The sequence below is a fragment of the Propithecus coquereli genome, unplaced genomic scaffold (assembly GCF_000956105.1).
Source record: "Propithecus coquereli isolate 6110/MARCELLA unplaced genomic scaffold, Pcoq_1.0 Scaffold491, whole genome shotgun sequence".
NCBI classification, from domain to species: domain Eukaryota; kingdom Metazoa; phylum Chordata; class Mammalia; order Primates; family Indriidae; genus Propithecus; species Propithecus coquereli.
This window is the reverse complement of record NW_012150741.1, coordinates 1,236,166-1,263,290: the sequence shown is the minus strand read 5'-3', so window position 1 is coordinate 1,263,290 and position 27,125 is coordinate 1,236,166. Positions and strand designations below refer to the sequence as shown.

Sequence of the window (27,125 nt, the reverse complement as noted above, 5' to 3'; positions counted from 1 at the left end):
AGAGAGACTGCCTTAGCTTAAATCTCGGCACCACCAAACGCTGGCTGTGCAGCGTGGAAAAGTTGTTCTACCGTCTTCATTGGTAAAACGAGGGTAATAATGGTATCTCACAGGCAGTTGTGAGGATTAAATGAGGAAATGCACGTGAAGCCCTTAGCACAGTGTCTGGCACAAAGTAAGCACTATATAAAAGCCCTCAGTTTTTATTCAGACAAATTCACAAAGGGCAACTAGATCCAGGGAACAAGAAAAGGCCAGGCAGGCCTGACTCCTAGAGTTTGAGCACGTCGCAGGACGCTCTGGTCAACCCTGAGAGGCAGCAGCTTCTCAGACATCGTCCTACAAACCTCTTCAGTGCACAAAGGCCCAGAAGATGAAAGGGCAGAGAACTGGGCCAGCAGAGCCAGTAGAGCAGGGAAGAAAGGAAAGGGACCAGGGACAAAGAGGCACTCTAACGCCATCCTCTATGACCAAAGCCCCCTGACTGCCCCTAGGGCTCTTCTAGCTTCTGCAGCCTTTAGTCTGAGCTCCAGGGCAGCTGCCATGTTCTCATAGACAGAAAGAGTAAAGGAGTGAGGGCAGACAAAAAAAGTGGTGCCTTCAGACTGTGACTCCCCCATCAGACTAGGGGTTTCTTAACTGTAGAGATGAATCTTCCCCTGGGACTAGGAGTTCCCTCTTTCTCCACTATATCTGCTAATGCCCCAGAGCATTTAGAGGACCCGGGCTCAGGACAGAACATGATTAACAATTATGGGACCAGACTTCCCCTAAAGATGGAAGTCAGCGCTTTCCTCCTCCATATCTTCCCCCATTCCCCCTAATCTCCCTAAGCAGACTCAGACAGAATGAACTTACAGCTGCTTCTCAGAAAACTCCCGGCGCCATCCCAAGGGCCGGTTAACCTGTTGTCCCTCCCTCATCTCTCCCATGAACCAGCTTTTGTTCCAGAAAGCTTGCCAATTCCATCTTACCCCCGCGGCCCCCACCCTGACCACCAGAAACACACGCCTGCACGCCCAGGCACACGCACACACACTTCAGTGGGGCCCCAGGGACTGGCTGGCCACCCGCCAGCCCCCAGCTCCTGCCCACCGGGAGGCCGAGGCAAGGGGGGGCCCAGCTGTTGCAGCTGACAATGGCCCCAACCCCAGGGCTGCAGCTGTCAGTGACATGGGGGAGGACGGGGGAAGGATTTGCCCTGCACACCAGCCGTCTGTGTAACTGGAGCCAGGCACGCGGCTGAACTGACCCCAAATGCCCCGAGGAGGTCCCTCCACACTCACCGCTCCACCTCTCACCTTGGAAGGCTCTTCCCTCAGTGCCGAGTAGCGGCGATGCAGACCTGGGGGTGCGTGGGTGGCTGTGCTCAGGGAGAACCGCACGTCCGCTGCACTGCCCATGTGTGACCTTGAGCAGTGACCCACAGAGGGAGAGAAAAGATAGGCCCTGAGGACTGAGAGCCCCAGCTCACACCCACTGGGCCCAAAGAGTCAAGGGATCTTCGGTTCGGAGAAGTCTTAGCAGGACACAGAGCTAGAGAGGACACAAGAGACTAGACTCATTCTCTGGTGCTCCAGGGTCAGAATGAGCCAGAGGAGAAAGTTCTAGGGTGCAGCTTTCCATTTAGGAAGGATCGTCTAATGGCAAGAGTTGGCTTATGATGCAACTGGTGGCTTTTAAAAAGTTGAGCCCCTCATCACAGAGGTATTCACGCGGCGGCTCTCTGGCCATCCGACAAGAATGGTGCAGGAGGGCTCCAGGCATTAGGAGAGGTTGGAAGGGATGATGTCTAAAGGTCCTTTTCACTCTGAGGGTTTCTTGGTCTTCTCCCTGGCACCTTTCCTTGGGTCTCCCCATAATCCGGACTGAGTCCCTGGCTAAAATTCAACCCAGGCATACCCCCATCCCCAGGAAGGCTTAGTAGGCTCTAACACGGCATCAGAGACATAGGCTAGAGAAACCATTCTGACTGCCCCAAGAGTCTACTGAAACCCTGAGATTTGGGGTTCCCAGCAACAATCATTTGGAGCATCTAGAAGCCTCCCCTAACGACACTTCTTCTCCATGCCTTCCCAGCTTGGAACCCGTGAGGGAGCCCAGAACAAAGGAACAGCCTACACGAGAGAGCTGGATACAGAGGGCAGTTCCTGCCTCTCCCACCCCCCACCCCGACCCCACCCCCTGCACCTCAGCCCCAGTTCCATGATGGGTCCAATGATTCTACAGTCAAAGCCAAGAATTCCCAACCATTAAGGAAAGCGAATTGTGGCAAATGGCTTGGTGTACTCTGCCCGGGCCGTGTCTTACTAAATGAGGGGTTGTCCCTTAGGGTCAACCTACATAAAAGGAAAAGTAGGACACAGACCGTATCTGTCTCCATTTTCTGCTTCTCTTCACACTCCTGTACAATAATTCCTGACAAACTTGAACTGAGTGGTCGGCACTGAAGTCTCTACCACCCCAGACACCTGCAGGCTTCTCCTCTTCAAGCTCAATGTCGCTTTCCCTAATTCAAGCACTACCTCTCCACACGTACATATGCATATTTCCTCCAACCTTTCTTCCTCGTGGCAGCTGATCCCCGTTTCCCTGACACAGCAAGAGCATGACCAAAGGGAACTGCAGGGGCTCTGATCTAACAGACTTAGGTTTAGAGAGAAAACAGCTGGAAGCCATAAACCCCAAGTGGCATCATCCACTTCAGCCTCCTTGATCTTCGCCCCACCTCTCTGGCCTGAGAACTGAGGACAGGCTTGACGTCTGAGTTCAATGCCAACTGCTTCACAAAATAGGGAGAAAAATCCAGAGGTTCCCTGAGACATGGGCCTAATTCAAGCCTTGAGAGGTAAGCTGCACTCACCATCTCTTAAAATGTTTTCGGGAAAAGGGATGCCACAACCCCACGAGTGATATGGCATCTCAACTTCCAGTAAGGAAGTTTTGGATGCCTCATTCCAATCTCTCCTGCTGCCTTTCTGCCAGCTGCCTGGACTTAGGCGGCCCTAGACTCTCAAGAGAACAAGAGTGAGCCCACTCTCTACCAGTGGGCCTCGTGGGACACGGCAAGCATGGAACTCAGCAGGCCCCTGCCAAGGGCATGCCTCTGTCAAGGAAGCAGGAAGCCCAGGCTGTGTCCCACAGCGGTGGGAAGGAGCACCATCTCATAACCTGCCTCTCAGCAGCCCTCAGAGGACAGGTGCTCCCTTCCAAACTGCCCAAGGGACGGGGTACTTTGATCAAGTCTTCCAAGCCTCAGTGTCCCACCCTGAATAGGAGGAGGACCCTGAGGTCCCAGGCGGTCTTTGGTGGGGGAAGTCTCCTTCCTCAGGGTCCTTCCAGGAACCCGGCCAGCACGCCCGACCTCCCGCGTGCCAGTACCTGGCGTGGGTGCCGTCCGCAAGCGGCCCCCCTCGGCCCTTCAGCTGGTCCACCTCTTGGCGCAGCTTCTCAATCTCTTCAGACAGGCGGCCCTGTGCCAGGCGGACCCGGGGTGGGGGGTGGGGGGGCCAGGGAGGGGCAGACAGGAAAGGATGGGAGTCAGAGAGGGACAAAGAGGACAGCAGAGTTGGAGAGAATGCACAGCAAACTCCAAAGCCGGGGCCCCAGGCCAGGCCCGCAGATGACATCAAAAGAGAAGAGGTCCGATCGGAAAGTGAGCAAAAGGGTGGGCAGGGGGCCGGGCCAGGAGAGGGGTGTGTGGCGGAAGGACTCTACTGGAACAGGCCTACGGACCCCTCACCACCACACAAATGCATGGCAAACTGGGCTGGACAGGCAGCACGGGGCCCTGGTGTCCTTCCTCCCAGAATCACCGACTCTCGCCTCACCAGGGTTTGAGGCCCCACTAAATCCCTGGGTTGAGCTCTTCGCTGGGCCCTGCCTGTCTGCTGCCCACCCTATGCCCTATGCTTATGGCCTCAGTTTCTTCTTTACCTGCGGGCAGTAACGCATCTACCGTGACGGGCTACAGTGAAGAATAAAGAAGGAGCGTATGCGCGCGGACTGACACAGACGCTAGCACAGTGCTGCGGCTCAGAGCAGCTTTGCTCGCCGCACCCCTGCCCTCCCAGGCCGCGCGGCGGTACCTTGTGGTGGTGCTGCTCCTCGATCTGCCGCTGCGAGCTCTCCAGCTCCTGCATCAGCGTGTTCTGGGGGAGAGCGGCAGTGAGTCGGGCCCCACCCCTGCCGGCCCCAGGCTCCCGCCTTGCTCTCCCAGCCCTCACCTGAGCCTCCAGGGGTGCCCGCCCCTCCCTGGGGGACCCACAGCCCCATGGCGCCCCGCCCAGGCCCGGGCCTGCCCCCACTGACCTCTGGCGCCCCAACCCCGCCCTCCGGGCACCTTCTCCTCCAGGGCCGCCATGCGCTCCTTGAGGTGGAGCTGCAGGCGCTCGTTCGACTCGCTAAGCAGTCGGTCCACGGTGTCTGACAGCCGCTTGTTGTGGTCCTCGTTCATCTTCTCCCGCTGGCGCACCTGCACAGCTAGCCCGCCTCGCACCAGGCCACCCCAGGGCCTCGGCCCTCATCGGGAGCAGTCCATTCCCGCTGGGGTTGCGCCCCCTCCCCTGTCCTCTTCTTGTCCTCTGGGAGCCCCTCTCCAGCTCTCCCTACCACCACCTCCTCCCCCACCTGCGGGCCTCCTCCCTTGCTCTGTGGCTCTGTCCCCTGCCAGGCCCTTCCTCCGTGCCCCTTCCATAGACCATTCTGGGAGCCTACCCTGGGGGCAGGGAGGGGGCCTGAGGGCCCAGCCCGGTGCCCTCACCCTTGCCAGCTCCTGGTTCTTCTCCTCCAGCTGCCCCTCCAGCTGCCGCAGGTGCTCCTCAATGTTGCCATGCCGTTCTTCAGCCTAGGGGCAGGGGTGGGTCGGTGCAGCCTGTAGATCTCCCTGTTCCTCCTGCTCAGGCCTCAAATCCCATGCACCCTGGTGCCAGGGTGGCCTTGGGGATCAGGGCTTCAGGCACCCATGAAGCCCAGCCTTCACCGATCATCTTGGAGCAGAACTGCCATCCCTACTGCCTTTCTTCTCAGACACCCTGACCCCTGCCAGGTCTCCCCCACCTCCTCCCTGCTCAAGGCTAGCCTTAAAACATCCTGGGGCTGGCAGCTCAAGAGATTATCAATCCTCTCACGCTTCTAGAAAAAAAACTCACTTGAAAGCACAAGCTACCATAAATCTCCTCTATGCCTCCAGATAGATGCAACCGCACTTGAGGGCATGGACTCATGCCAGACTGCCTGGGTTCAAATCCCGGCTCCCTCTCTTACCAGCTGCGTGACCTTGGGCAAGTTACTGAACTTCTATGTGCCTAGTTTCCTTAACGATAAAACGTGGATAATGACAGCACCTGTGCCCACTGTACCACTACCAGGAGTAAATGAAATCATCCATTGTAAACACTTAGAACACAATAAGCACTCAACAAACGCTAGCCTAGCCATGGCTGTTAAGCCTTTGTTGTTAAAAGTAGCCCAGGTGGAGCAGTCTCCCTTTCTATGCCCGTATCTCCAGAAATGGAGACCCTACTGTCTCTGCTGACAAGATATTCTAGAATATTACACATCTTACAGTCAGGAAATCCTTCCTTAAAATCCTCCTGCTATGACTCATTTGAACATATTAATCACTTCAGCCCCTCCCTTCCTGTCAGTTTTTGGGAGATACCAAAGCTGACTGCTCAGCAGCCCACACATAACATCCTCTGCTGGAATTTAAACCCGGCCCTTCATTCCTAGAGGCTGGACAGACCTCAGAGACCACCTCTTTCAACTCCACCATCACAGAGATTAGGACACTGAGGCCCAGTTATGGAGGGGGTGACTTTCCCAGGTCACGGAGCCAGTCAGTGGCAGAAGCAGACTTGGTCCTGGGTCTGCTGAGGCACAGCCAGGCTGCAAGTTCCATCCCCAGAGCACTAGAGCCGCCACACTGGCGCCCTGGCCAGCCTCTATCCTTCAGGGACTCTGGGGCCTGATGCTTACTGAACACTGGCTTCTTTCTGTCCATGGGTTCAGGGGTAGCTACAGTGATGCCACATTAGGCCCCCTGAAAGTCTCTGACCAACTGAAAATGCTCCCAAATTCTTTTGATTAACCCGCCGCATGTCTAAGTCAATGTATTTACCTAGCTCTTCCAGAACCCGTTATGTTTTCAGCCAGCACACCTCTCAGGAATTCCATAAAGTTAACTACCCATTAGGCAAAACGATATTCCCTTTTATTCATCCAAAAGCTGCAGCCTCCAGGCAATCGGGGTGGTCCCTAGATCTAGAATGCCTCGATTTGGTAAAGAAAGATGTGCTTAACCTAAACTCCCACCCCCACCCCTTCATGGATGTACAGACAGAACATTATATCCTCTCAGGTTTCATCTTTCCAGAGATGAAAGTCCTAATCCCTCCACTCCAGCCACAAACAAAAGAAAGTATTAACCACAATGGTGTAAATGACAGTAACAATACTTTGCATCTGCATAGTCTCTTCTCCTCCTTCAAGTACTTTTATGCCCCTTCTTATGGGATTGTCACATCCCTTTGGGGTGAGGAGGGCAGGGATTACTCCTCTGGCTGACAGACACGTGGCGGTGTGCCTCCTGGAGTCACTCAGCGGGAAGCAGTCTTCTGGCTCCCAGCCCAGTGTGCCTCCCACCCTCTCCATTCCCTGCCAGGCTCCTAGGAGTTCAGGACATGGGACAGAGGCAGATCCCAGGCCCCTGGCCCACTTGCCTTGGTGAGGGCTGCAATTCTCTGGGCCAGCTCAGCCTCCACCTCTGGCAGCGTCTCTGCCCTGCGCATCGTCTGCTGCAGCTTCTGCTCTGCCACCTCCAGCAGCTCCTGCAGGTGTCGGGCCTTCTCCTCGCACTAGCAATGTGGGGGCGGTGAGATGATTCAGAGGCAGTGCTGAAGCTCCACCCCCACCCCAGCCTCAGCAGAGAGCAGATGACAGGTCAGAAGCAGCAAGGGACAATCTTGGTTCAAGGCTGCCCAAAAAGCCTGACTTCCCCTTTCCAAAGGTGACCTGCAGGACCCCAGGGGCTCCCAGGCCACCAAGGGAAGGTTCTGGCCCACTCATGAGGACCTCTGGGGTTAAGTACAATGCCCACCCCCACCCCGTCTGGAGGAGTTACCTGGCGGTGCAGGGACTCCTTGTTGGCCAGCTCATTCTCCAGTTTGTCATTGAGGTCATGGATGGATGTGGCCTCGCGCTGAGCAGCCAGATAGCGCTTCTCCAGTGTGGTGATTCGCTCCTCCATGTCATCCTTCTGGGCCAGAGCCTAGGTGGAAGAAGAGGGAAGAGGGAAGGTCATCAGCCTTTCCCTGCTCCTATCCTGCCTGTGCCTCCCCACCAACATCTGGCCAGGTGTAACCCAGAAAGGGGCATGATCTATGCTCCCCTGTCAGTTTCTGGCCTTGACCCTCCCCTCCCACAACTCCTCCCACGCTGGACCTCGACAAGTGTTCAGCCTTACCCTCCCCAGCCCTTGCCTGGCCCTCCCTCCGTACCCTCCCAAGTGCCAAACACCTGCCCCCAGCAGGATGGGGCCACCAAGAACAGGCCCAGCCCTCGCGCACCTCCCGGAGATCCCGCTGATGCTTGCTGCTCAGTTCCTCCGACTTGATGAGGTCCCGGCGGGCCGTGCCCAGGTCCTCCTCAAGCTCAGCCACGGTTGCTGTCAGGGTGACCAGTCGTTCCCGGGCCTGGCTCAGCTCAAAGTTCTGCTTCTCCAGGAGCTCCTGCAGCTCCTCCACCCGGCCCGCCTCATCCTCCAGGGACAGTGAGCTGTCAGTCAGTCTTGGGGACCCAGGGCATCCCACACCCTTGCCCTGCCCCAGGAAGGTAGGAGGAGGGACGCCCAGAGCAGATCACCGCTCTGCCCCAGTGTCAGAGCACAGCTTCAGGTCCACCTCCTTCCTCTGGGCCCCAGGAGCTCAGTCCTGACAACGGCCAAACACCCTTGCTCTCCTGTGTATCTCTTGAAAAACAACAGTTCCTAGTTTTACCTGCTAGTGTAACCCAGAAAGGGGCATGACTAGGGAAACAAGGCTCAGAGAGAGGAGGAATCTTGCCTGATGCTGCCACACAACGTAGATGGCACAATTCAAGTGGACACGCATACGAAGTGCCTAGCAGTATACTGGGCACGAAAACAAACATCTACAGATTTCCTTGCAGATGGGGTAGGGGAAAGAAGGAAAGAGAAGTGGGAATATTGGAGAAAGCCCCAAATTTAATTCAAGCAGTTACTCTGTTGAATGAAGGCAGGACAGGGCCCCCCCCCGCCACCTGAAAGAACACATGCCCCTGCTACACAGCTCCCTGGGACCCACCTTCCACAGGCGTTTCGGCCCCAGCTCTGCAGTCCCCTCCTCTTCTGCCGCTCCATCCCGCACCCCTGCCCCCTGCTGCAAGGCAGACACCTGTAGGGCACAGTCCCCAAGGCAATGAGTCAAAGAGAAGAAAACCTCCCATACATTCCAGACCCTTCTGAGTCCCCTGCCTCCTAGAAAGAGGTGTCCAGCCTAGCCTTGGCTTACAGTCTCGGCCACAGTTGGGGAGAAATCCGAGGAGGAACAGAGGGGAGCACAGTGGTAAACCAGCCTGGGCTTCCAGGAGCTGCAGTGTGTAGACTGAGGGTGGGCAGGCAGCTTACCTGCTGGTGGGCACCTGCCAGCTGCTCCTCCAAGGTGGTGACTCGCTCCAGCGCTGCCCGGAGCCGCTCTCGCACCTGCCCAAGGAAAGGGGAGGTGGAGGAAGAAAGGGGAACCCCACTGGGCTCAGGCTGGAAGAGGCTGGGCTTAGTCTACACCGCTGGGCATCAGGGAAAGTGAAGGGCCTGCCAAGAGGCAGATTTGTGGGAGGGGACCTAGCAGAGGACCTGGAAATGAGGCCAGTGGCAGGAGTGAGCCGGTTTCGAAGCTAGAAGGCAGTTTTCCCTAAACACTGCATGCAGAAACCTCAGAGGAGGGAAACACCCCGGCTCCAGGGAAGCCTGGCTGGACAGGGGTTGGGAGGAGGCGGGCACCTTCTCATCCAGGGCCTTGTGGTGCTCAAACAATGATTTGAGGGCCTTCAGCACCTCCACCTCACTGGAGACCCCTGAGGGCGACTGGGCCTGGCGCTTCACTACAGTCATCCGAAGTGACCGTTCGTGGCGGGACACCAGGCACTCCAGATGTTCCAGAAGCAGCTGGCAAGGTACAGGGGGAGGGAAGAGATGAGCAGGAGGGTTGTGAGCATGTGCCCACATGATCACTGAATAGACATCAGTACAGTCCTGCCCCTGTTAAACGCCGAAAGTCACCCATACTGGTACATAGCCGCTGCCCCCGTTGAACGCCACCCCCAAGCCGGCTGCCCTGCCTCTCCCCGGGGACCCCGACCTTTCAATGACACAGCAACAACAGGTGAAAGGCGAGCATTGGTGGTTAAATGATTTGACTATCCCCCTAGGATGGGAGGCAGAAATGGTAAGGATGGGGCTGGGCTGGGCCTGGCCCCTGTCCTGCCTGCTCTCTGGGTCAAGGTGTTCATACCCCACCCCCATACACGCACGCACACACCCAGGTCCTCCCCACTTACTCTTGTGTTATTCCGTTCTGCCTTCAGCTCTGATATCTCTTCCTCCCGCTCTAGAAGCTGCTCCCGACACATGCTCAGCTCCCGGGTTAAGGTGGCAAATTCCTGAAAACCCCCAAGGCCTCTCAGTACTTGGGGATTCAGCCCCTCCGCAGCGTCCTGCGTGCTCAGGTCAGTGTGGGATCCTCTCACTCGTCCCTTGCTTCCAGCACACCACAGGGCAGCAAACCTGCGACTAGCATGTGCTCCCCAGAGGGGTCCGTGTCTATGGGCCCCCCATGCATTCCAAGCGTGTGTTAGGACCCGAGGGGACAGAGCTGGATACGAGAGTGAGAAGGTCACTGAGTGTGCTCTGCAGCCACTTCCCCCATCCCAGCCACCAACGTGACCAGACCATGTCCTCCCTCCCACTTGGCATTTCCATTGCCCCAGCAATTCAACAACATTTTCCTTTAGAAACTGATGGTGGGGAGTTCTGCTTCTGGTTTAGCAGAGTAAGGTCCAAATGGAAACCGATGGTCATCAGAGAGGGAAGACAATGTGGGAGCGAGTGCCCAGGGAGCTCTCCTCCAGCCTCTCCCCGGGGCTTTGCAAGCTGCAGATGGAGAGTGAAATCAGTGGATGGAAGGACCCACCTACATAGGAGCAAGAGAGCCAGGAGACCTGCCCAATCAGGTGGACACACAGCTTCAGCTCTGGCTTCCTGGGAGCCCCACTCAACCAAGAGAGGGCTGCGTCCCAGCACCTGTTGCCAAGGCACTTACCCTGGCTTTTCCGAGTATCCACGCACCAAGTATCTCTTCTGGGGGGCCCATTCCCACACTCTCAGGCCCAGACATGTTCAGAGACTTTCCAGCCCACCCTCCTCCATCAGGACGAGCATACAGGGGTGAGAGACTGGCCCCACAGTTTCAGGTTCATCATATCCCTATTTATTTGATTAAATATCACCTCATCCCAGAAAGGTTTTCAGAGGAGTGGCCCAAATTCTGTGGATGCCCCAGGTCTGACAGTGACTGAACAGCGCAGCCCCATTGTAACTTGCAGCCTCCCTCACACCAAGGGTTCATGAGCAAAGGAAGAATTCCCAAAGCAATCCCCTCTTATCACTCCAAATCAGGCAAAAGGGGCTAGAAGGGTTGTGGGAAGGGACAAGGGACCAGAGATAGAGATGCCGGAGCATAAGAAACCATGAACCTCTGACCCTGTTCCTTGATTACTGCCTTTCTATCAAGGCCATGGCCACTGGTGGTCAAGGTCAAGCACCTCATACTCTGGAAGGCAAGACCTGGGCCTGATGCTGCTTCACCCTCAGCTTGCACACATGTGCGTGCACATGCGCACGCACACGCATACACACACAGTCATGCACACGTGTGTCCATGCTTGTGTCCAGAGACAGGGCTGAGTGGCATGGCCCCTAGCCCTACACCAGGACACCACCACCAGAGGGCTGGTGCTCTCCCCTGCCCTGGTCTCAAGCTCAGTGGCTGCCTCGTCTCCCCACCTCGGACACCTGTCCCCTCCCTCCTCACCTCTAACCTATCTGACACACTGCTGCCAGGATAATCTCCTAAAGCACAACACTGTCTACAGATACAAACTTCTTATGCTGGTGTTCAAACTTCTCTCTCATGGTTCCTTCCCGTACACCCTAAGACCCAGGTAACCTGGGTCACTTGCTGTTTCTAGATGCCAGCAAGCCTTCCCAATACCACACCTTTGCTCAGCGGGCTCCCCCCCACCTGTCCCAGAAAACCCTACCCTCTGTCACCACCTGATGAAATCATATTCATCTTTCGAAGCCCATCGCAAAGAATACAGCCTCCTTGGGAGCTTTCCAGCCCCCCCAGTGGAAGGCTCTCCCTCTCCTGCAATCTGTTCAGGGCAGTGGTTAAGAGCACCAACTCGGGAGTCCATTATTCAACCACAATATCCACAAGCACCTATCATGTACCAGGTCCCATGATGGTCACTGGGGATACAGTGACAAGAAAGACACAACCCCGCCTTCACAAAACTTCCAGTGTAGAAGTCAGGTAAGCCTGGGATCAAATCTCAGCTCTGCCCTCCTTAGCTGTGTGACCTTGGACAAGTTACCTAATCTGTCAGAACCTCATTCTGTGATCTGTAAGATAGAGGTAACAGTCCTCCCTCCAGGTGTTGCTATAAGGATTAAATGAGGCAATATATAGAAAGCTCTTAGCCCAAGCACATCAAAGATGGCTATTTTTATCACTGATATTGTTCTCAACAACCCTTTTAGGCCTCTCTTATCTTCTTCTACATTCTCTCCCAGTCATGTGGGTTCTTGTGTGTCTCCTTTCTAGTCTCTGAGCTCCTTGGGGGTAGGGACTAGCTCATTCACTCCAGGCCAGGTTCAGGGCCTCCTACACAACGAGGTAGGTGGGGCCCATCTGCCCAACCCACTTCTTCACTAGGCCTCCACATTTTTATCAATAAAGCATGACTCCTGAGCCCTGGGCAGGAAACTCACCCACCAGGCCCAACCTGGTTCTTCTCCCCATGCTGGAGCAGGGGCCTGCTGCTGAGGCCTGAGCTGTCTGGCTCCTCGGAGCTGCCTCTCCTAGCCCCAGCAGTACCCCCGCCAGCTATGAGGTGCTGCTGGGGTTGGCGGAGGCTATGCAATACGTCTGGTGCCTGGTTTTGGATACTCAGCTCTCTGCTCATGAGAGGACGTGGCGAGGGCAGGACGTTCACACAGTTGCTGTGAGTGCTGTGCTCACCGACAGACAAAGCCCACTGCTCCCTGGGCCCGGTTACCAGGCAGAGTTCACACCCGACGACCCAGGTTCCTGCTCCCTTCTCCTCCTCAGAGCATGTGTCTTGCCTGCAATATCTACCAATGGTAAGTGAGAAGCAGTAGAGGCCTCCAGGGCCCGGCAGCGAAGGGGAGGGGTGAAGCCCCTGGCCTCCGGAGTCACACAGCCCGGGGTTCAATTCCTGCCTCCACCACATAACTGACGGTCATGAGCAACATATTAATCTCCCCATGCCTTAGTTTCATCATCTGCAAAATGGTGGTGCGAATTGAGTGAGCTAATCCATACAAAGTGCTTAGTACACAGAAAATACACAATAAATGGTGACTACATCATAACGAGCAGTATGCTGCCAAGGGGCATCAGAAAGGGTGTCAGGACACCTGGCTCCTAGACTCAGCTCTGCCTACAATTTTCTACGCGATGTCTCTTGCTTTTTTCATCTATGCAATAAGAGAGCTGGACTAGGTGATCTCTAAGGCTTCTCCCACCTCCCTCTCTGTGATTTCCCACCCGCCACCGCCAACAGCAGGGCGCTGGGGAGGAGCAGTCAAGGATGAGGTTTCTTTCCAGTCTGGGGTGCCACCTACTGGCTGCCTGGGCTCCCTGCAGTTGACACTTACGGGTTTCTTCCTGCATCAAATTCAAACCATTTCTCCAGGGGAAGCCAATTCCAGGCAGAGGAGCTTGGGAGTGACAGGGAAAGGATTTAAGTCGGAAGACAAGGAAAGTAAATGCTCTGTGAATTCTAACAGTAGATGTGCAAATAGATGCAGACGAGCCGAGGGCCCAGCGGCTGTTGGATCTAGCAGGGCTGGGGAGGAGAAGGGGATAAAAGGAGCTGCAGATCTTTAGGCCTTACCTGGGGGAGGGCGGAGTTAAGGTGGCGCTGGAGCTGGTCCCGCTCATGCAGGGCATCCTGGAGCCGGCTCTGTGTGACCGCCAAGGTCTCCTGACTCTCCCGAAGGGACTCCAGCAACTTCTCCCGCTCATCCAGCATGTTCACCATCAGCTGCTCAAAGTTGGCGTCAGCATCGGCGCCATGGGGGGGCCCCAGGGGGTCCCCCTCATTGATTGTGGGCATCACTTCACACATGGTGGGGCTAGGCAGGGCCTTCTCAGCGTCAGGGAACAGGGGAGGGACTCACAGGGTTGGCACCTCCAGGGGAACCCAGTGCATGGGTCTCAGAGCGGGCAGTGCCAGGTGAACGGACAGGTAGGCAGGGGCTTCTCCCATGTCATCAGTTGCTCTTGCTCCGAACGGGGCCTGAGGCCGGGAGTGCCCCTGCGACATGGAGCCAGAAGGCCTGGCTTAACCTCTCAGGGCTGGGGCTGGGTGCCCTGTGTTCCCAAACAAGCAGGCAGCAGCCGAATGTGGCCATGACAGGCAGGGGGAGCAGGGCTGGAAGATGGCCCTTCTCTTAGACTGAGCTCTGGAGCCTGGCAGAGTCCCAGCTGGGTCTAGTGACACCCATCGTTTCTGGAGGGCAGTGTGGTCTGTGGGAAAAGAGACTGCTGTGAGGACCAGCTGCATAGAGAACGGCATCAGCAGAGGGTGTGACGCAGGGGGGACAGGACCTGAACTAGCACGTGGGGGCGGAGAGGGAGGTGTGGCAATGTTGGTGCATGTCCCTTCTCCAGGCTTGCTCACTCTGATGGCGCCTCCCTAGTTCTCCCAAGGCATGCACATGCCTAGTGCCTAGCCTCTGCCTTCCCCCCAGCTGTCAGAAGTGCAGCCGCAGTGGCAGTGGTTCCCCACCCACGTGGCTCGCTGGCCAAATATAGAAATGATTCAGTCAGCGGTAGGGGAGCAGCCGGCAGGCTGCCCAGAGTCCTCCTGAGACCTGGGGGTGGGAGGGGAGAAAATAGGGTCTCTGGCCTCTCCCCCCACAGCCTTCCCCCCACACTCAAGCCAAGGCGAGTGCAGAGGGGTTAAAGCGCTATTAGTGGGTGTGAGTCCCAAAAGTTGGACTCCAGGGCTCATAGGTAGAGTAGTTCCTGCCCTGACCACTGGCACAACACGGCTAAGGCCTTGGAGAGGCATAGGCTGGGCACTGGGGCAGGCAGAGAGCCCTGACCTGCTACAATGCCCATAATTCAGGGGGGAGGTTCTGGCTCAAGTCATTCCCCACTTCTGAAACCTGCCAAGGAGGACGGCATGCAGGCCTGGCAGTCAGCAGGCTTGGATTCTGAACTCAGCCTACCACCTCTGCATTGGAGCAGGAACTGAATGATGGAAAAGAACCCAGGGTTGATGTGGGGGTGAGGGGCATGTGGGGTCCCCTGCTCATGGCTCAGAATCTGCTCCTTCAGTATAATTCCCCATTGCTGGCACTGCCATAACTCACCAGCTAGGGCGTTAGCGTGCACACAGCCTGGCTCTAGTGATGCCTTAAGCCTCGCACAGGGAAGCCCAGTGGTCAGAGCAAAGGAAGCTGTACTGAGGAAGGCGGCATGCAGCTGGGGATTTCTCTGCCTACCATCAGCTTCCAACCTCCCTGCCCACTGTTAGAAAGCCACCACCTTAATTAGTTTTCAGAGGGTACTGTCTTCAGAGCTCCCAGTTACAGGACAGAAGAAGCGTGAAGCCCCCAGCACAGTGATAGGCACACTAGAGGTGGCCTATAAATGGTGCTTTACTTCCTTCCCCTCTCCCTCCGCTTACGGGAGATGCAAGGAAAGCCTCCTGTCCACCCCTCCGCAGTGGGAATAATAGGCAGATTGGGAGGATCAGGGTGAACAAGGGCATCAGGACTCAGTGTGAGCTGAGAGGCCAGATCCTGGGCAGGCCCGGGGTAGGACTGAACCCGTTAGGGGTAACGAAGAAGGGCCAAGCCTCTTTCTCCTGAACCCCACCCCTAGAGTACTGATGATCCATGCAGAAATGGGGGGCAACAAGAGGGAGGCTGGGGAGGAATGTGGGGCCTGGATCCAATGAAAGTTAGAGCATCAGCTTGAAAACTCTGGGGCTCACACCCATAGCCATTCTCAGAGGGACCCAGCGCCCAGTAGCTCAAGCAGGCATGTGGGCATACACACAGCGCACATACACATATGCGCACGCAGGCAGACACAGGAACATGGAGACCTAGGACATATACACACGTGGCCACACACACACTCCCAGACACAGAAATTGGACACAAACTCCGATCAAGGGGATCATTTCCCCAAGCCAGACAGCCACTGTGGAGCGCAGGCTTCCAAAGGGCTACGGAAGCGAAAGGTAGAAGGCTGGTGTGCACCCTACCTTCCCCAACACTGCTGCTGCCAGGGCAGCCCACACTCGCCTACCTGCCCCTCAGAGCGGCTGGGAGCAGAGCAGAGGGCTGCTGCCCTAGTCCGGCCAGAGCTGCCTTCTCACTGATGCTGCTAGCGGCCATTCCTCCGACTCTCCCCGCCCCCGTACCCAGCCCCCTCTACCATGAATGCTGTGAAGCTGAAAGGCCACATGGCCCCATCACACCTCTCTCCAAGCTCAAGACCACCTGCCCCCTGCACTCCCCTGCCTACGTACACCAAGAAGACGTGAGAGGCCAAAGAGGAGAGCAGGCCGGGGAAGGGGCTCCTTGTGGCAGAGGCTACCCTCTGAAGAAGAATATAGTGTGCTCAGGAGCTCAGGTACCCCGGGAACGGCTTCGGCCCAGCAGACCCCCAGGCAGCCTGCAGTGTAGTACAAAGGGAGAAGCCCAGAGCGGGGACTTAAGAGATCTGGGTTACAGTTCTGTCACAGACCAGCTAGAGGACCTCGGGCTTGTCATCCTCTACTGAGGCTTCTGCTACGAGATGAAACCCACGACCCTTGTTTTGCCTACCTTAGAGGAATGAGATCACGGAGGAGCAGAGTTTGAAAAGTAGAAAGCTCCCTATGATGGTAGGGGTATGAATCACCTTCGTGCTGGGCGCCTGCGGGAGGAGTTTTCCGAGCTCCTTACAGGAAAGGGCTGGAGGAGTTCTCAGGGGAAGAACGGGACCTCACGCCGCCCACCGGGTGGTACTGGCTATTTGGTCCAAGTTGCCCACCCCCCCCACCCCCAATCTTCCCGGTCATTTTAGCAACTGAGAAGCTGGCTTTGGTGCCACCAGCCCTCTCCCGGCCTCCCTCCAAACCAGGTGCCAGGTAGCAAGGACACTTCCCCTGGCAAAATGGCATCACGTAGAGCTGGTTTGAAGATAAGCCCAGAGAGGGCTGCCAGGCAGATGCCCCTGAGATGACTGTCCAGGACCTTCTGCCCCTGCCCCCGCCCGCTGCACAAGCACAGTGAGCAGAAGGGAGCCCTAGGACAGCCGCACCAGGACACCTGGCTCCTTCTGGCTCCTTCTGGCTCCAGGGCCATCTTTAAATAGTGCAATTATCATCTCAGCCTAACAGAAGCCTCCTCAACTCCCGCACAATTCCTAAGTAACACTCACAGGTCCTGATTCAGAGGCGAAAGCTGCCGTCCCCAAAGCGAGCATTTGCAAGGGGCTTTGCCGGGGAGGAGTGTGGGCAGGCTGTGAAACAGCGGAAGAGGGCTCAGGAGTGAGTGGGTGTGAGCGCGTGTGTGAGGAGGGAGGGGCTGGGCGAAAAGTAGGCCTCTGGCCTCCATAAACACAGAAGAGGCAAGCTCAGGGCCTCTTTGGCTTCCCAAAAGTCACCCCATCTTTTCCTACTGAACAGGAGGGATGGGCATCGAGTGTGATGCCCTGGCTGGCCACACACATGGGCCTGGCTCCCGCCTGCCCTACCAGATGGCAGCCCCACACTCTGAGAGCTCAGCAAGCGCAGGGCTGCCAGCCCCCGTGGAGGCCACAGGCCCGGGCAAAGCTGCTGAGAGCGGAGCTCAAGTCTGAGTGGGCCATGAGCTGGGCGAAAGGGAGCCTCAGGGTGTGGCCCTTCAGGTAAAAGAGGAGGGTCACACACCTGCTGGATTGGAGCAAGGGCGAAGGTCTGAGGAAACGGGGAAGGAAAATGAGGGTTATGATTTATTCACTATTTACCATGTGCTGTGTTGTCAGTTAACATGTATTAACTTCTTTTAATCCTCACAATTCCTTGTGAGGAAGATGTCATTCTTCTGCCCATTTCACAGATATGCAAACTGAGACTCAGTGTCATGTAACCAAGACTACACAGCTAGTAAAAGGGAGAGCTGGGATTCAGTTAGCCTGTCTAACTCCAAAGAGAGGTAGGGGATGGCGGAAGAGGGACAGTGAAGATGCCTCCTCCAGGCATCTTGTCTCCTCCAAGGAACCCACGAACCTGGGCCGTGGCCTTTGGCACCCTCACCAGAGTGATGGCAGCCTGAGGACAGCTCACCTCAGCCCTCCCTCCACCTCTCCTCCTCAGGCCTGGAGGAGGCCTCTGCAGAACAGCCGTCAGGGGCCTGAGGCAGTCACTTCCCCATGGGAGGGCCCCATCCACCCCCACCCATATCTGTCCTACCCCCTCGCCAGCTCCATACCAAGCTCCCCCCGGGCCCACACTCCCGAGCCACAGCTCCCCTTATCCCGTGGCGTCCTCAGATACCATCCCCCCGTGGACTGAAGTCCAGCTGCCCATGCCCTCAGGCTGCCCACCTCTCCTTCCTCTCACCCGAAGCTTCTCCTTCGCCCGTCTAGCTCGCCACCCCAGGAAGCCTGGCCCTCACTTATCCTTTCCTCCAAAAGCCCAATCCCACCTCCTCCCTGGCTGCGCCCGACCCTGGCTCACTGGCCTGCTCCCAGGGCCACCTACCGCTCATGTTCTTCCAGTACCTCACCTGGCCTGCCTCTCATCTCTCTTTCATGTCAGTCTAATGAACTTAGATCACCCTTCTAAGCTCATCTCAAACGCCACTTCCTCCAGGGAGCCTCTTCTGATTCCCTCCAGTGGGTGAGATCCGCCCTCCCGCTGACCTAGCACAGCCCTTTATTTATACCTCTCTTTGTGGGACTTCTCTTGCTTTCCATCATCTCACCTGTACACTCGAGGGCAAGAACCACATCCTCCTTACCGTTGGGTTCTCTAACACAGGATCCTAACATACATGGGACTGAATGGATCGGTGCGACAATCATTTTGGGTAAGTCCATCCCTGACCAACTTTGAAGAAGGGAAATGCCTAAATAGGAAAAATTGGCTCAATGCCCCAGAAATATTCATTTATCTTGCCCCCTGAGAACTGAGGCTTCATGAGAGCTCGGTGGGTCTCTCCCTGTCTCAAAAGGCAGATTCTGGAACAGCTGATGGGTCTGAAGGCTGGAGCATCCACTGACCACTCCAATGACCCTGGGAAGATGATTCATCTCTCTGAGCCTCAGTTCCCCTTCTGTGAAATGGGGATGATAACAGCGCCCACCGCAGACAGCTAATACACGTGGATTACTAGATCACTAGAGTTAGCATAAAGTGCTGAGGTCAGTACTTGTTAAATAACTCTTATACCCTAGGCTCCCAAAGTGCCTCAAGGCTGGGCCCACTCTAAACACAGTAAGAAAATTAAAAACCCATTCTGGCTATAGGAAGCCATTCCCAGAGAAAAAATTCTTGGAAAAGCGCCATTTAGAGTTTCTCACTGCTAGCCACAAATCCTTTCAAAAGCATCCAGTTCTCTGGGCTCCCTTCAAGACCAGTGGTGAGACTTGCCCTCTCTGTGCTTCAGGTTCCCAAATTTGGAAGTGAAGATCGTAACACACAACACACTCTCGTGCTCTCGCAGTTGTCATGACAGACACGAATCAGTCCGAGGAGTATAACATGCTGCCCAGGCACAGGTGAGCACCAGCTGCCAGCCCAGGCATTCAGCCTCCTCATACCAGGCTCACTCGGGGGACACCGGAAGACGCATCTTCTTATCCAACAGGCCCCCTGGGCCTGCATCCATGAAGCCCATCTCTCCAACTGCTCCCCAGGAGTTAGATGTGGACTACCTCTCCCCAAGACACGGCCTATCACTTGGCTGAGCATACAACTTACTGTCCAAACCAGGACCTTCTTGGGAGCGAATGGAAGCACTGATAACAATCACAGCAGCACACAGGTGTAAACCAGGGCTCTTCCTGCACACCTGGCAGTATGGTCACCCTCAGTATCGCTACCCCAGGAAGACTAATGTCAAAGACCAATGGGGAAGGGAGGGCTACAAGCCTCTGTGCTCCCCACAAAAATAGTTCATTTTCTGAAATACCAAAAGTACAGACATCATAACTACCTCTTTAAGTTAATTTGCAAACTGGGCTTTATGACAGAGTACCTGTGGGGGCAGCTTGGGGTGAAAAAAAGGGTGGAGAGCTGTGACAAATTCAAAGGGCTCTGAACTCCCTTTACTTTAATCCCGTTAACTCCAAATCTGTCAGTTTTATGAGACATCTGATTAAGGTTCCATTTCTCTAAAAGGGTTCCAAGTCTAAAAACGGGTCAGAAGATCCCAGGTTTAAGTATCATCTACAGAAGACCCCTGCTAAAATAAACACGCGTTCTCTCAGAAAGGCAGCGCATCAACGCAACAGAGCAATAAACCTGGGAAGGCCACACGGGCAGCACCAGGGCCCTCACATCCCCACTATTGTCCATATTCCAAATGGCTAAGAGACACCATATGTTTACCCAAGCCAAGACACAAGGTTGCACCGTTGAACACAAACACAGTTTTTACTGAACTTACATCATTAAGTATAGTAAACCTAGCCATTTTCTGCTAATCAGAGCTATTAATTACCACAAATGTCCTCAAATCATATTTGCAAAAGAAGAAACAAAGCAAATATGTGTAGCACATTTGGAGAATAAAAATCTTTCAAAACTAGGGGTCTGTGTGGGACACATATTAAACAGAGTCCTCTGGTGTTAAAAAATAAATAACTGCTCAGAGTCACTGCACTAGTAGATCAACCTAGGAGATTAGGGAGCCATGATGTAGCAGAAAGCAGGACTATCTGGAGTGCTGACAGCTGCCAGGGTGTAAAAGGTCCAAAGCACAGAAGCACAGGGAAAATGTAGGCATCATAAAAACTGCATGTTATGTGATCACAAAAGTGGTGTGTGTGTATCTATAATTATGAAAAAGAGAATGTGGGGGGAGGGAGGTCATGTGTATTCATGCAATGAAGTGTGTGTGTGATCATAAGAATGCGTGGTATGTATGTGTTGTCATGAAAAAAGAAGAGAGAAGAGAGGGAGAATGTAAGACTATGGTCAAAAGAACAGGGTCCTGAGAGTATGTGCATGAGAGGGAATGGGTGTGTCCAGTCTCGAGAATGTACGGAGGTGTGTGGCTCTAAGTACAGGTCAGGGCTCATAACTGCACAGGACTGTGGTCAGGAGCACGCGTGTGCGAGTGCATGCAGTCACGACAGTGCGCGTGTGTGGTACCTCTACCAGCCTGTGCCCACCCCTACCTGGAATGGTAGATTTCTACGCAGAAGGGTTCTCAGAGGTCACACAGGCCAGCCTCCCACCCCGTGTGGGAGTTTCTTCCGTAGCCTCCCTGGCAGCCCAGTCTTTACTTAATCATCCTTCAGGAACCAGGAGCTCACTACCAAATGAGGAAGTCTTCATGGTTCTAAGGAAGCTTTTTCTTAAATTGAATGGAAACCTATCTCCCCTTTGAAATGACAGTTATCTAACTGAAGATAATGGCCATGAAGGCACATCAGATATGTATCTAATTTATGAGAATTCAACTTTACTGGCTGGGCAAAATAAGCAATAAAGGCCTCTAAGTGCAAGCCAGCTATTTCATCTGACACTTAACTACAAAATTATATTGTGCGTATATACTCTTTCTTAAATCACTGTATGATAATATATATACTATATGTTTATATAACTAATATAGACTATAGATATATGTGTTATATCTATGCATTCATATTATTGTTCAGGGTTTACCATATACCGTGCTTTATGAGAGATTTAGGAAATTTAAGTTCATCTACTGCCTGTAGAATCTAATCCCCCACTGAGACGTAGTACCACTGTACCGGGTCCCCAGAGGCTTATCTGCTCCAGGTTAAATGTTTCTAGTTGCAAGGAGGCCTTGTTTCATCAAACCCAGGGGACCAGAAGACAGACATCTTCAATTCAACCTGACAATCACTTACGGAGTGATTTCCGTGAATCCAATACTGTTAGGAAAACAAAAAACATGTAAGATACAACCTTAACCCTCAGGAAGTTCACAGGCTACTTGAGAGAACATAGAAACACAAGTAATCATTCAAGAGCGATACAGAGCAGCATGTGACCACATATTCAGTCTCTGGCCCAGCCTGGAGGTCAGTGCTGAGCACCACTTGGAGTATGACCAATTGAATGAACTGGTGGCAATATCTCCTCCAGCTCTCTCAGAAAGAAGCAGCCCCAGCCAAGGCCTCTCAGCCCTCAACTGAAAGGCAGGCAGCTGCTCCTCACTAGGGCTGACTTCACCTGGGGAAACAGAAGACGCTTGAGGGAGGCCCCGAGGCTGCAGCACCCAAGCCTCTCTGAAGGCAGAGCAAGGAGCTGGGCAGCAATCATGCTGCTCGTGCAGTGAGCCAGCGGCCAGGTGAGGACAAGAGGGCAGTCCCCAGGCTCTGCCCGGCCCTGGAGTCTCATACCAGCCTCACCTAGAGCTCCTTCCCCCCACCAGCCCTGCCCCCTGACATTCTCAGTTCCCTCAGGCCCCTCCCATTACAGCAAATGCTGAGGGTCCCCAAGAAGCATCCCCTTTCAGAGGACACCAAGGACCACGGCCCCTCTGAGTACTCTACTCTGCCAGCCACCCGAAGCGTCATGCTCCTGTGAGCCAGCACCGTATGCCCTCCAGAGCTAATTATAGGTCAGTGAGCTAGCAGGCCAGAGGGGGACAGATGGTGACTTCATGTGGCTGCAATACACACTCTTCCCTCTGACCCCACTCCCTCCCCTCCATTTCTTCCAATTCCCTACTTGGGACCCAGACTCTGGGGCAGCTTTCACTCCCTCAGTCCTTCTGCTCCTCTCCACCCCTCCTCTGCAGTGCATGTACACGAGCAGCACGCGTGTGTGGGTGCGTGCGCGCACGCGCGCGCACACACACACACACACACACACACACACTTCTATACGACCCAGTCACCACACCTTGTTTCTGCAGCAACTTACCTACCAACCCACCACATTAAGGCCTAAAGAACCGCTGGGCACTAAAAGGCCTCTGCTAGCTCCCCCGTATTTTCAAGCCCTCATGGCACCCAGCTCCCTGGGCCACTGAGCCTTCACCCCTGCCTCATCACCACCACAGCTCAACTACTCATCCTCTCACCAGCTCTAGCCCTGCTATCCTCGGAGGCTCAGGAAGGACCTACAAGCTATGCCTGACAACTCTTTCCAACTCTAAGACTTCAGCAATCAACTCAGATTAGGGACCCAGGAGCCTGCCCGCCCTGCCCCGCCCCTCCCATCCTCCTTTACAACCCAGCTGCCAGACTTCATACGCTCCACGGTTCTGACATCATGCCATGCTCAGCAGCACACACCCAGACACCACTAGATGAGAATTCCCTTCCACATCCTCCTCCCCCACACATTTCCATCTTCCAGAAATGGCGTCTCCCACTGTGCAGAGTGTCTAGTGCATTCTTGGCCCCCAGTAACCATTGTGCTATTCATGATCTCATCACTTTGAGATACCAGTTATCCCAGGAAGCCTCCTCAGGCTGAGAAAATAACCAAGGGGAATCATTCAAGCTGTCCCTTCTGCTAAGGCAGCTTCCCTGGGACTACCTGGCCAGTTAATAGTGGTAGCGGGTGCTAGGTTGGAATCTGGTTCAAACAGCTGTTTGAAAGCACGTGAACACAGTTCTTTCTTCTTCTAATCCAATAGCAATGTAACAAAATGGGCAAGGGTGTTAACAGAATACCTACTATGTTTACCTACTACCTATATCTTTTAGCTGCTCCATGGCCCCTAAATTGCCTTCAGAAGACCTAGCACCTTGCATAGTATCTGGCATATAGTAGGTATCCAATAAATGTTTGCTGGATGTTGAAAGTACTGGGTGCAGCTCCAACAACTCTGGAAAGGACTATGGGAAGTCCCTGAAACCCGGCTCCTGGAGAGGCCCCTTAAGATCACACCAGGAGGGGATCAGCACGCGAAGCAGAGCCTCCTTTACCACTTGCTTTCCACACAGAAGAGCAGAACAGCCCCGACTCCCCTACCATCTAATGGAAACCAACAGCACACCTCTCCTCAAAGGTGACATCAGCTCCTAGTGGCACCTTGCCCTGGATCCCTCTTCCTCAAAGAAAACCATCCACACACCACGTTTCCAAGTCCTCCAGCCTGACCTCTCTCTTCCCACCCACCACCACAGCCTCAAGATCTGCGCTGGGAAACATCCGTACTGCGTGGACGTGAATCAGCTCCGCACCCCCAGCCTCCCAGTTCGGGAATCTCCATTCCAGCCCTCTTTCCTGTTGCGCCCACCCCACCCCCACCCCCACCGCCGCCCCCACCCCCACCAGGCCTCGGGCTGGCCGCTGGCTCCTTCCACCCCGCCGCCCTGGCACTGCGGAGATGGTGGCATCGCTGGCACAGACTGAGGCTGGCAGTTCGAGGAATGGAGCGCTAGCGATAGTAACAAGGGGTGCTGAGGAACGCGGGAAGGATCAAGACCCCCAAGAAGCGCGAAGACCTCAGCCCCTCAGAAGCGCGTGCCCAGAGGAGCGGAGCTGGCCCAGGAGCCGAGGCGCTTTTCTCAGACTCTCCTGGAGGGGAAATGGGGGCGCAGTCCACCCAGCTCCCACCGGAGACTCGCCAACTCGGCCCCCTCCCCCGAAGCCGATGGAGCCGAGCGCGAACTCCACGCCCTCCCCGCACATCGGGCATCGCCCCTCATCCTCACCCCCAAGGGCACAGGGCACCGCAAAGGCCGGCGAGGGGCGGCGCAGGGAGCAGTCCCGACGCCTGCCAGAGACGACACACACACCCGGAGTAAAGATGGGCTGTTTCCCAAAGCGCGCTAGACAGAGACCCCTCCCCAAACTGCTGAGGAGAGCTGGACGTGGGAAAAAGAGACATCTTTCCCCCAGTCCAGGCTCTGGGCGCTCACCTGCCTGCAACCGCCGAAGGCCGGGCAGCTTGGCTCGGAGGCAGCGGGAGCCGCCCCCGACCCGGGCAGCCGGACACGTCCTAGAGAGCCGAGCCGGCGCCGAGGTAGCTGCAGCCTCAGTCGCCCAAGCGCCCAGTCGCGTGGCCCCGCCCCCTCCCAACGCGGATGCCCCGGGCCCGCCCCCAAGGGCGGGGCCTGGCCGCCTTTCCCGAGGCCACGCCTCCCGCCCCCGGGCGCTCTCCGGCCCTGGCACGTGACAAGGGCGCCGCTTTGAGGCTGCGCGCCATCTTGGTTCGGCTTCGAGAGTCCGACGAAGTGGCGGAGTGCCAGGGTTTGACCGGGCGGGAGTAAAGCCCCCGGACCCCAGAGTGCCGCGCCCATCCTGCCCCTCCCTTTGACCTCCCTCTGTTCCTAGTCTGGCAACCTGTTCCCTAAATTGGCCTCGGTCCAGGCCTTGTAATTGTGGCTGATGGTTTGTCACCTTTCACACCTGCTCTCTCCCACCCATCGGTGGCTTTTCCTTTGGTGGCACCAATTTTTTAAGTGGAGAAACTTGAAACCCAAATACAGTTCTGTAGTAGTATGCACTTCAGGGAATTGTGCCGCGTGCCTTCAGGCACCTGGCTGTTCCAACACTGTTACTATGAAATGGAGTGTTCGTCTATTATATATACATAGTATGAAAACAGTCTCAAATGCCAAAATTCCTGACTGACAAATTTTAGCTAAACCTCTCCATTTTCCTGAATTGCTCCCTTACCCTGTCCCCTGTGGCTATTAATGCATCTTTCCCAGCTGGTTTGTGAAGTTTCATCACAGTGCCTACTCAATCCTTTACCAATACCCAGTGAGCACTGATAGAAGTGTGAAGAATTTTTATATACACGCGATGTGTTCATATGTATGTATTTATAGATATATACACAGCATGTTCTGTATCAGCAGCAAATGCTGTAGTGGAGATCAGTGACACACATAACCTTTCGTTTATTGTTTTCCCCCAGTATAGTCACCATGTGGCATGGCAGGGGTGAGAATGGAAGCAAAATTCGTATTGCAGTTGACCCTTGAACAACAGGGGTTTGAACTGTGCAGGTCCACTTATATGCAGATTTTCTTCCTCTTACACCACTCCTGAGACAGCAGGACTAACCTTCCTCTTCCTGTTCCTCCTCAGCCTACTGAACATGAAGATAACAAGGATGAAAGACCTTTATGATGATCTACTTTCAGTTAATGAATAGTAAACATATTTTCTCTTCCTTAACCATTCTCTTAGTAACATTTTTTTCTCTAGCTTACTCTATTGTAAGAATACAGTGTATAATACATATAACATACAAAGTATGTGTTAATCGACTGTTTATATTATCAGTAAAGCTTCCAGTCAACAGTAAGCTATTAAGTTTTGGAGAAGTCAAAAGTTATACTCAGATTTTCGACTGTGCAGGGGTCTGTACCCCTAACCCCTGCGTCGTTCAAGGGTCAACTGAATTTTGTTTGACCCTCAAAGCAAAATCATAGTATATATTTAAGGAAGTGAAAATTATAAAGCAGTTTCTAACCTGTAGTCCAGTAAGTTTCAACTCTACTCCAGGTGGTCTGGGGTTCTCACCAAAAGGAAATCCCTGAGACACTTCACATCCTTTCACTAATCATGTCTCCCTTAATACGAATCGTGCTAGACAAGGCAAATAGGCAATGTAGAGGAAGGCTGCAGCCATGATAACCATTGATAACAACTTTACCAAGTGTTTGGCAATATTTTGCTAAGAGCGAGCTGAGGCAATACCTAATACTATATCTGTCATCACAGCAAGGAGTTTGACACAAAAACTCAGAGTTGAGTCAGAATACAATAATTAAGCCAAATTTATTTCATCCCCTTTTTAAAGGTAACTCCTAAATGGGAGATACACAATGCACCAGGACAACTCCTTCCTACTCCATGGCATCTTTAGTTTAGGGAGCTAAGGATTCTGTGCTTCTCTCCTCCTGCCTCAAAGAGGCAACTTTTGATCACAGAGATCTGCAAGAGGCTTATTGTCCTTGGGTTGTTTTATCACTTAAATGCCCAAATTTTTTCACTGGCCCACCCAGGCACACTCTCTGTGTGAACAGCTTTAATACCACCCTCAATGTGGGGTAAGGTTAGCTGTTAGTAGCAGTATTAAGCAGATGCTTCCTAAGAATATTCTTTAAATAGCAGAGGGTGGGGAAGATAGTATGGAAAAACAACAAGCTAATTTGGCAGTTTGGCTCACAATAACTTCCCCCACAAGATTTTCCTTTTTAAGGAATACTGTCTTAATGCCCACCTCCTGACAATATCCAACTAATATCCAGCTCATTGGTTAATTTGGAGGGTGGGAGGAGGGACAAGCAGCTAGAGTATCTTCTTAGCAAACAAAATACACCCATGATCCTCTTCTCAGAGTACACCAGCTATAGCAAGTCATTTGACCAACAGGAGGACATTAGCATTTTTGCGTGGATGAAAGGCCAGGCTTCTGTAGGCACACAGAATGATAGCAGAAGCAGCACAGTGCAGGGCAGAGCAAAGTCACTAAGTGCTTATGGTTCAAGAGGCTGGTTTCAACATGCAATGCATTTTTTTAATGACCTTCAACATAATAAATGCCTTTCTAACAATTCAATGAAAGTACCACTATTTTGAAATAACTTTCTTGGTTTGTTTTACATTTAACTTAGAAACACATATTTAAAAGAGTT

At 54.2% G+C, this 27,125-nt stretch overlaps 1 protein-coding gene across 2 annotated transcripts in view; it reads right to left on the bottom strand.

Annotated features, from left to right (window-relative positions):
- Positions 1 to 24,502, bottom strand: part of PPFIA4 (protein tyrosine phosphatase, receptor type, f polypeptide (PTPRF), interacting protein (liprin), alpha 4) — a 47,987-nt gene extending 23,485 nt beyond the window's left edge. For both annotated transcript variants that reach the window (XM_012655917.1, XM_012655918.1), the window contains exons 1-14: positions 24,393 to 24,502; positions 13,219 to 13,853; positions 9,577 to 9,678; positions 9,020 to 9,184; positions 8,648 to 8,722; positions 8,325 to 8,414; positions 7,569 to 7,760; positions 7,124 to 7,270; positions 6,723 to 6,857; positions 4,763 to 4,846; positions 4,343 to 4,474; positions 4,089 to 4,151; positions 3,382 to 3,473; positions 1,302 to 1,410 (exon numbers count right to left, since the gene is read on the bottom strand). In XM_012655917.1, the coding sequence (XP_012511371.1) occupies positions 1,302 to 1,410; positions 3,382 to 3,473; positions 4,089 to 4,151; positions 4,343 to 4,474; positions 4,763 to 4,846; positions 6,723 to 6,857; positions 7,124 to 7,270; positions 7,569 to 7,760; positions 8,325 to 8,414; positions 8,648 to 8,722; positions 9,020 to 9,184; positions 9,577 to 9,678; positions 13,219 to 13,452 (1,620 nt within the window). In that variant the 5' untranslated portion in view covers positions 13,453 to 13,853; positions 24,393 to 24,502. The remainder of the gene's footprint in view (positions 1 to 1,301; positions 1,411 to 3,381; positions 3,474 to 4,088; positions 4,152 to 4,342; positions 4,475 to 4,762; positions 4,847 to 6,722; positions 6,858 to 7,123; positions 7,271 to 7,568; positions 7,761 to 8,324; positions 8,415 to 8,647; positions 8,723 to 9,019; positions 9,185 to 9,576; positions 9,679 to 13,218; positions 13,854 to 24,392) is intronic.
- Positions 24,503 to 27,125: the final 2,623 nt, after the last annotated feature.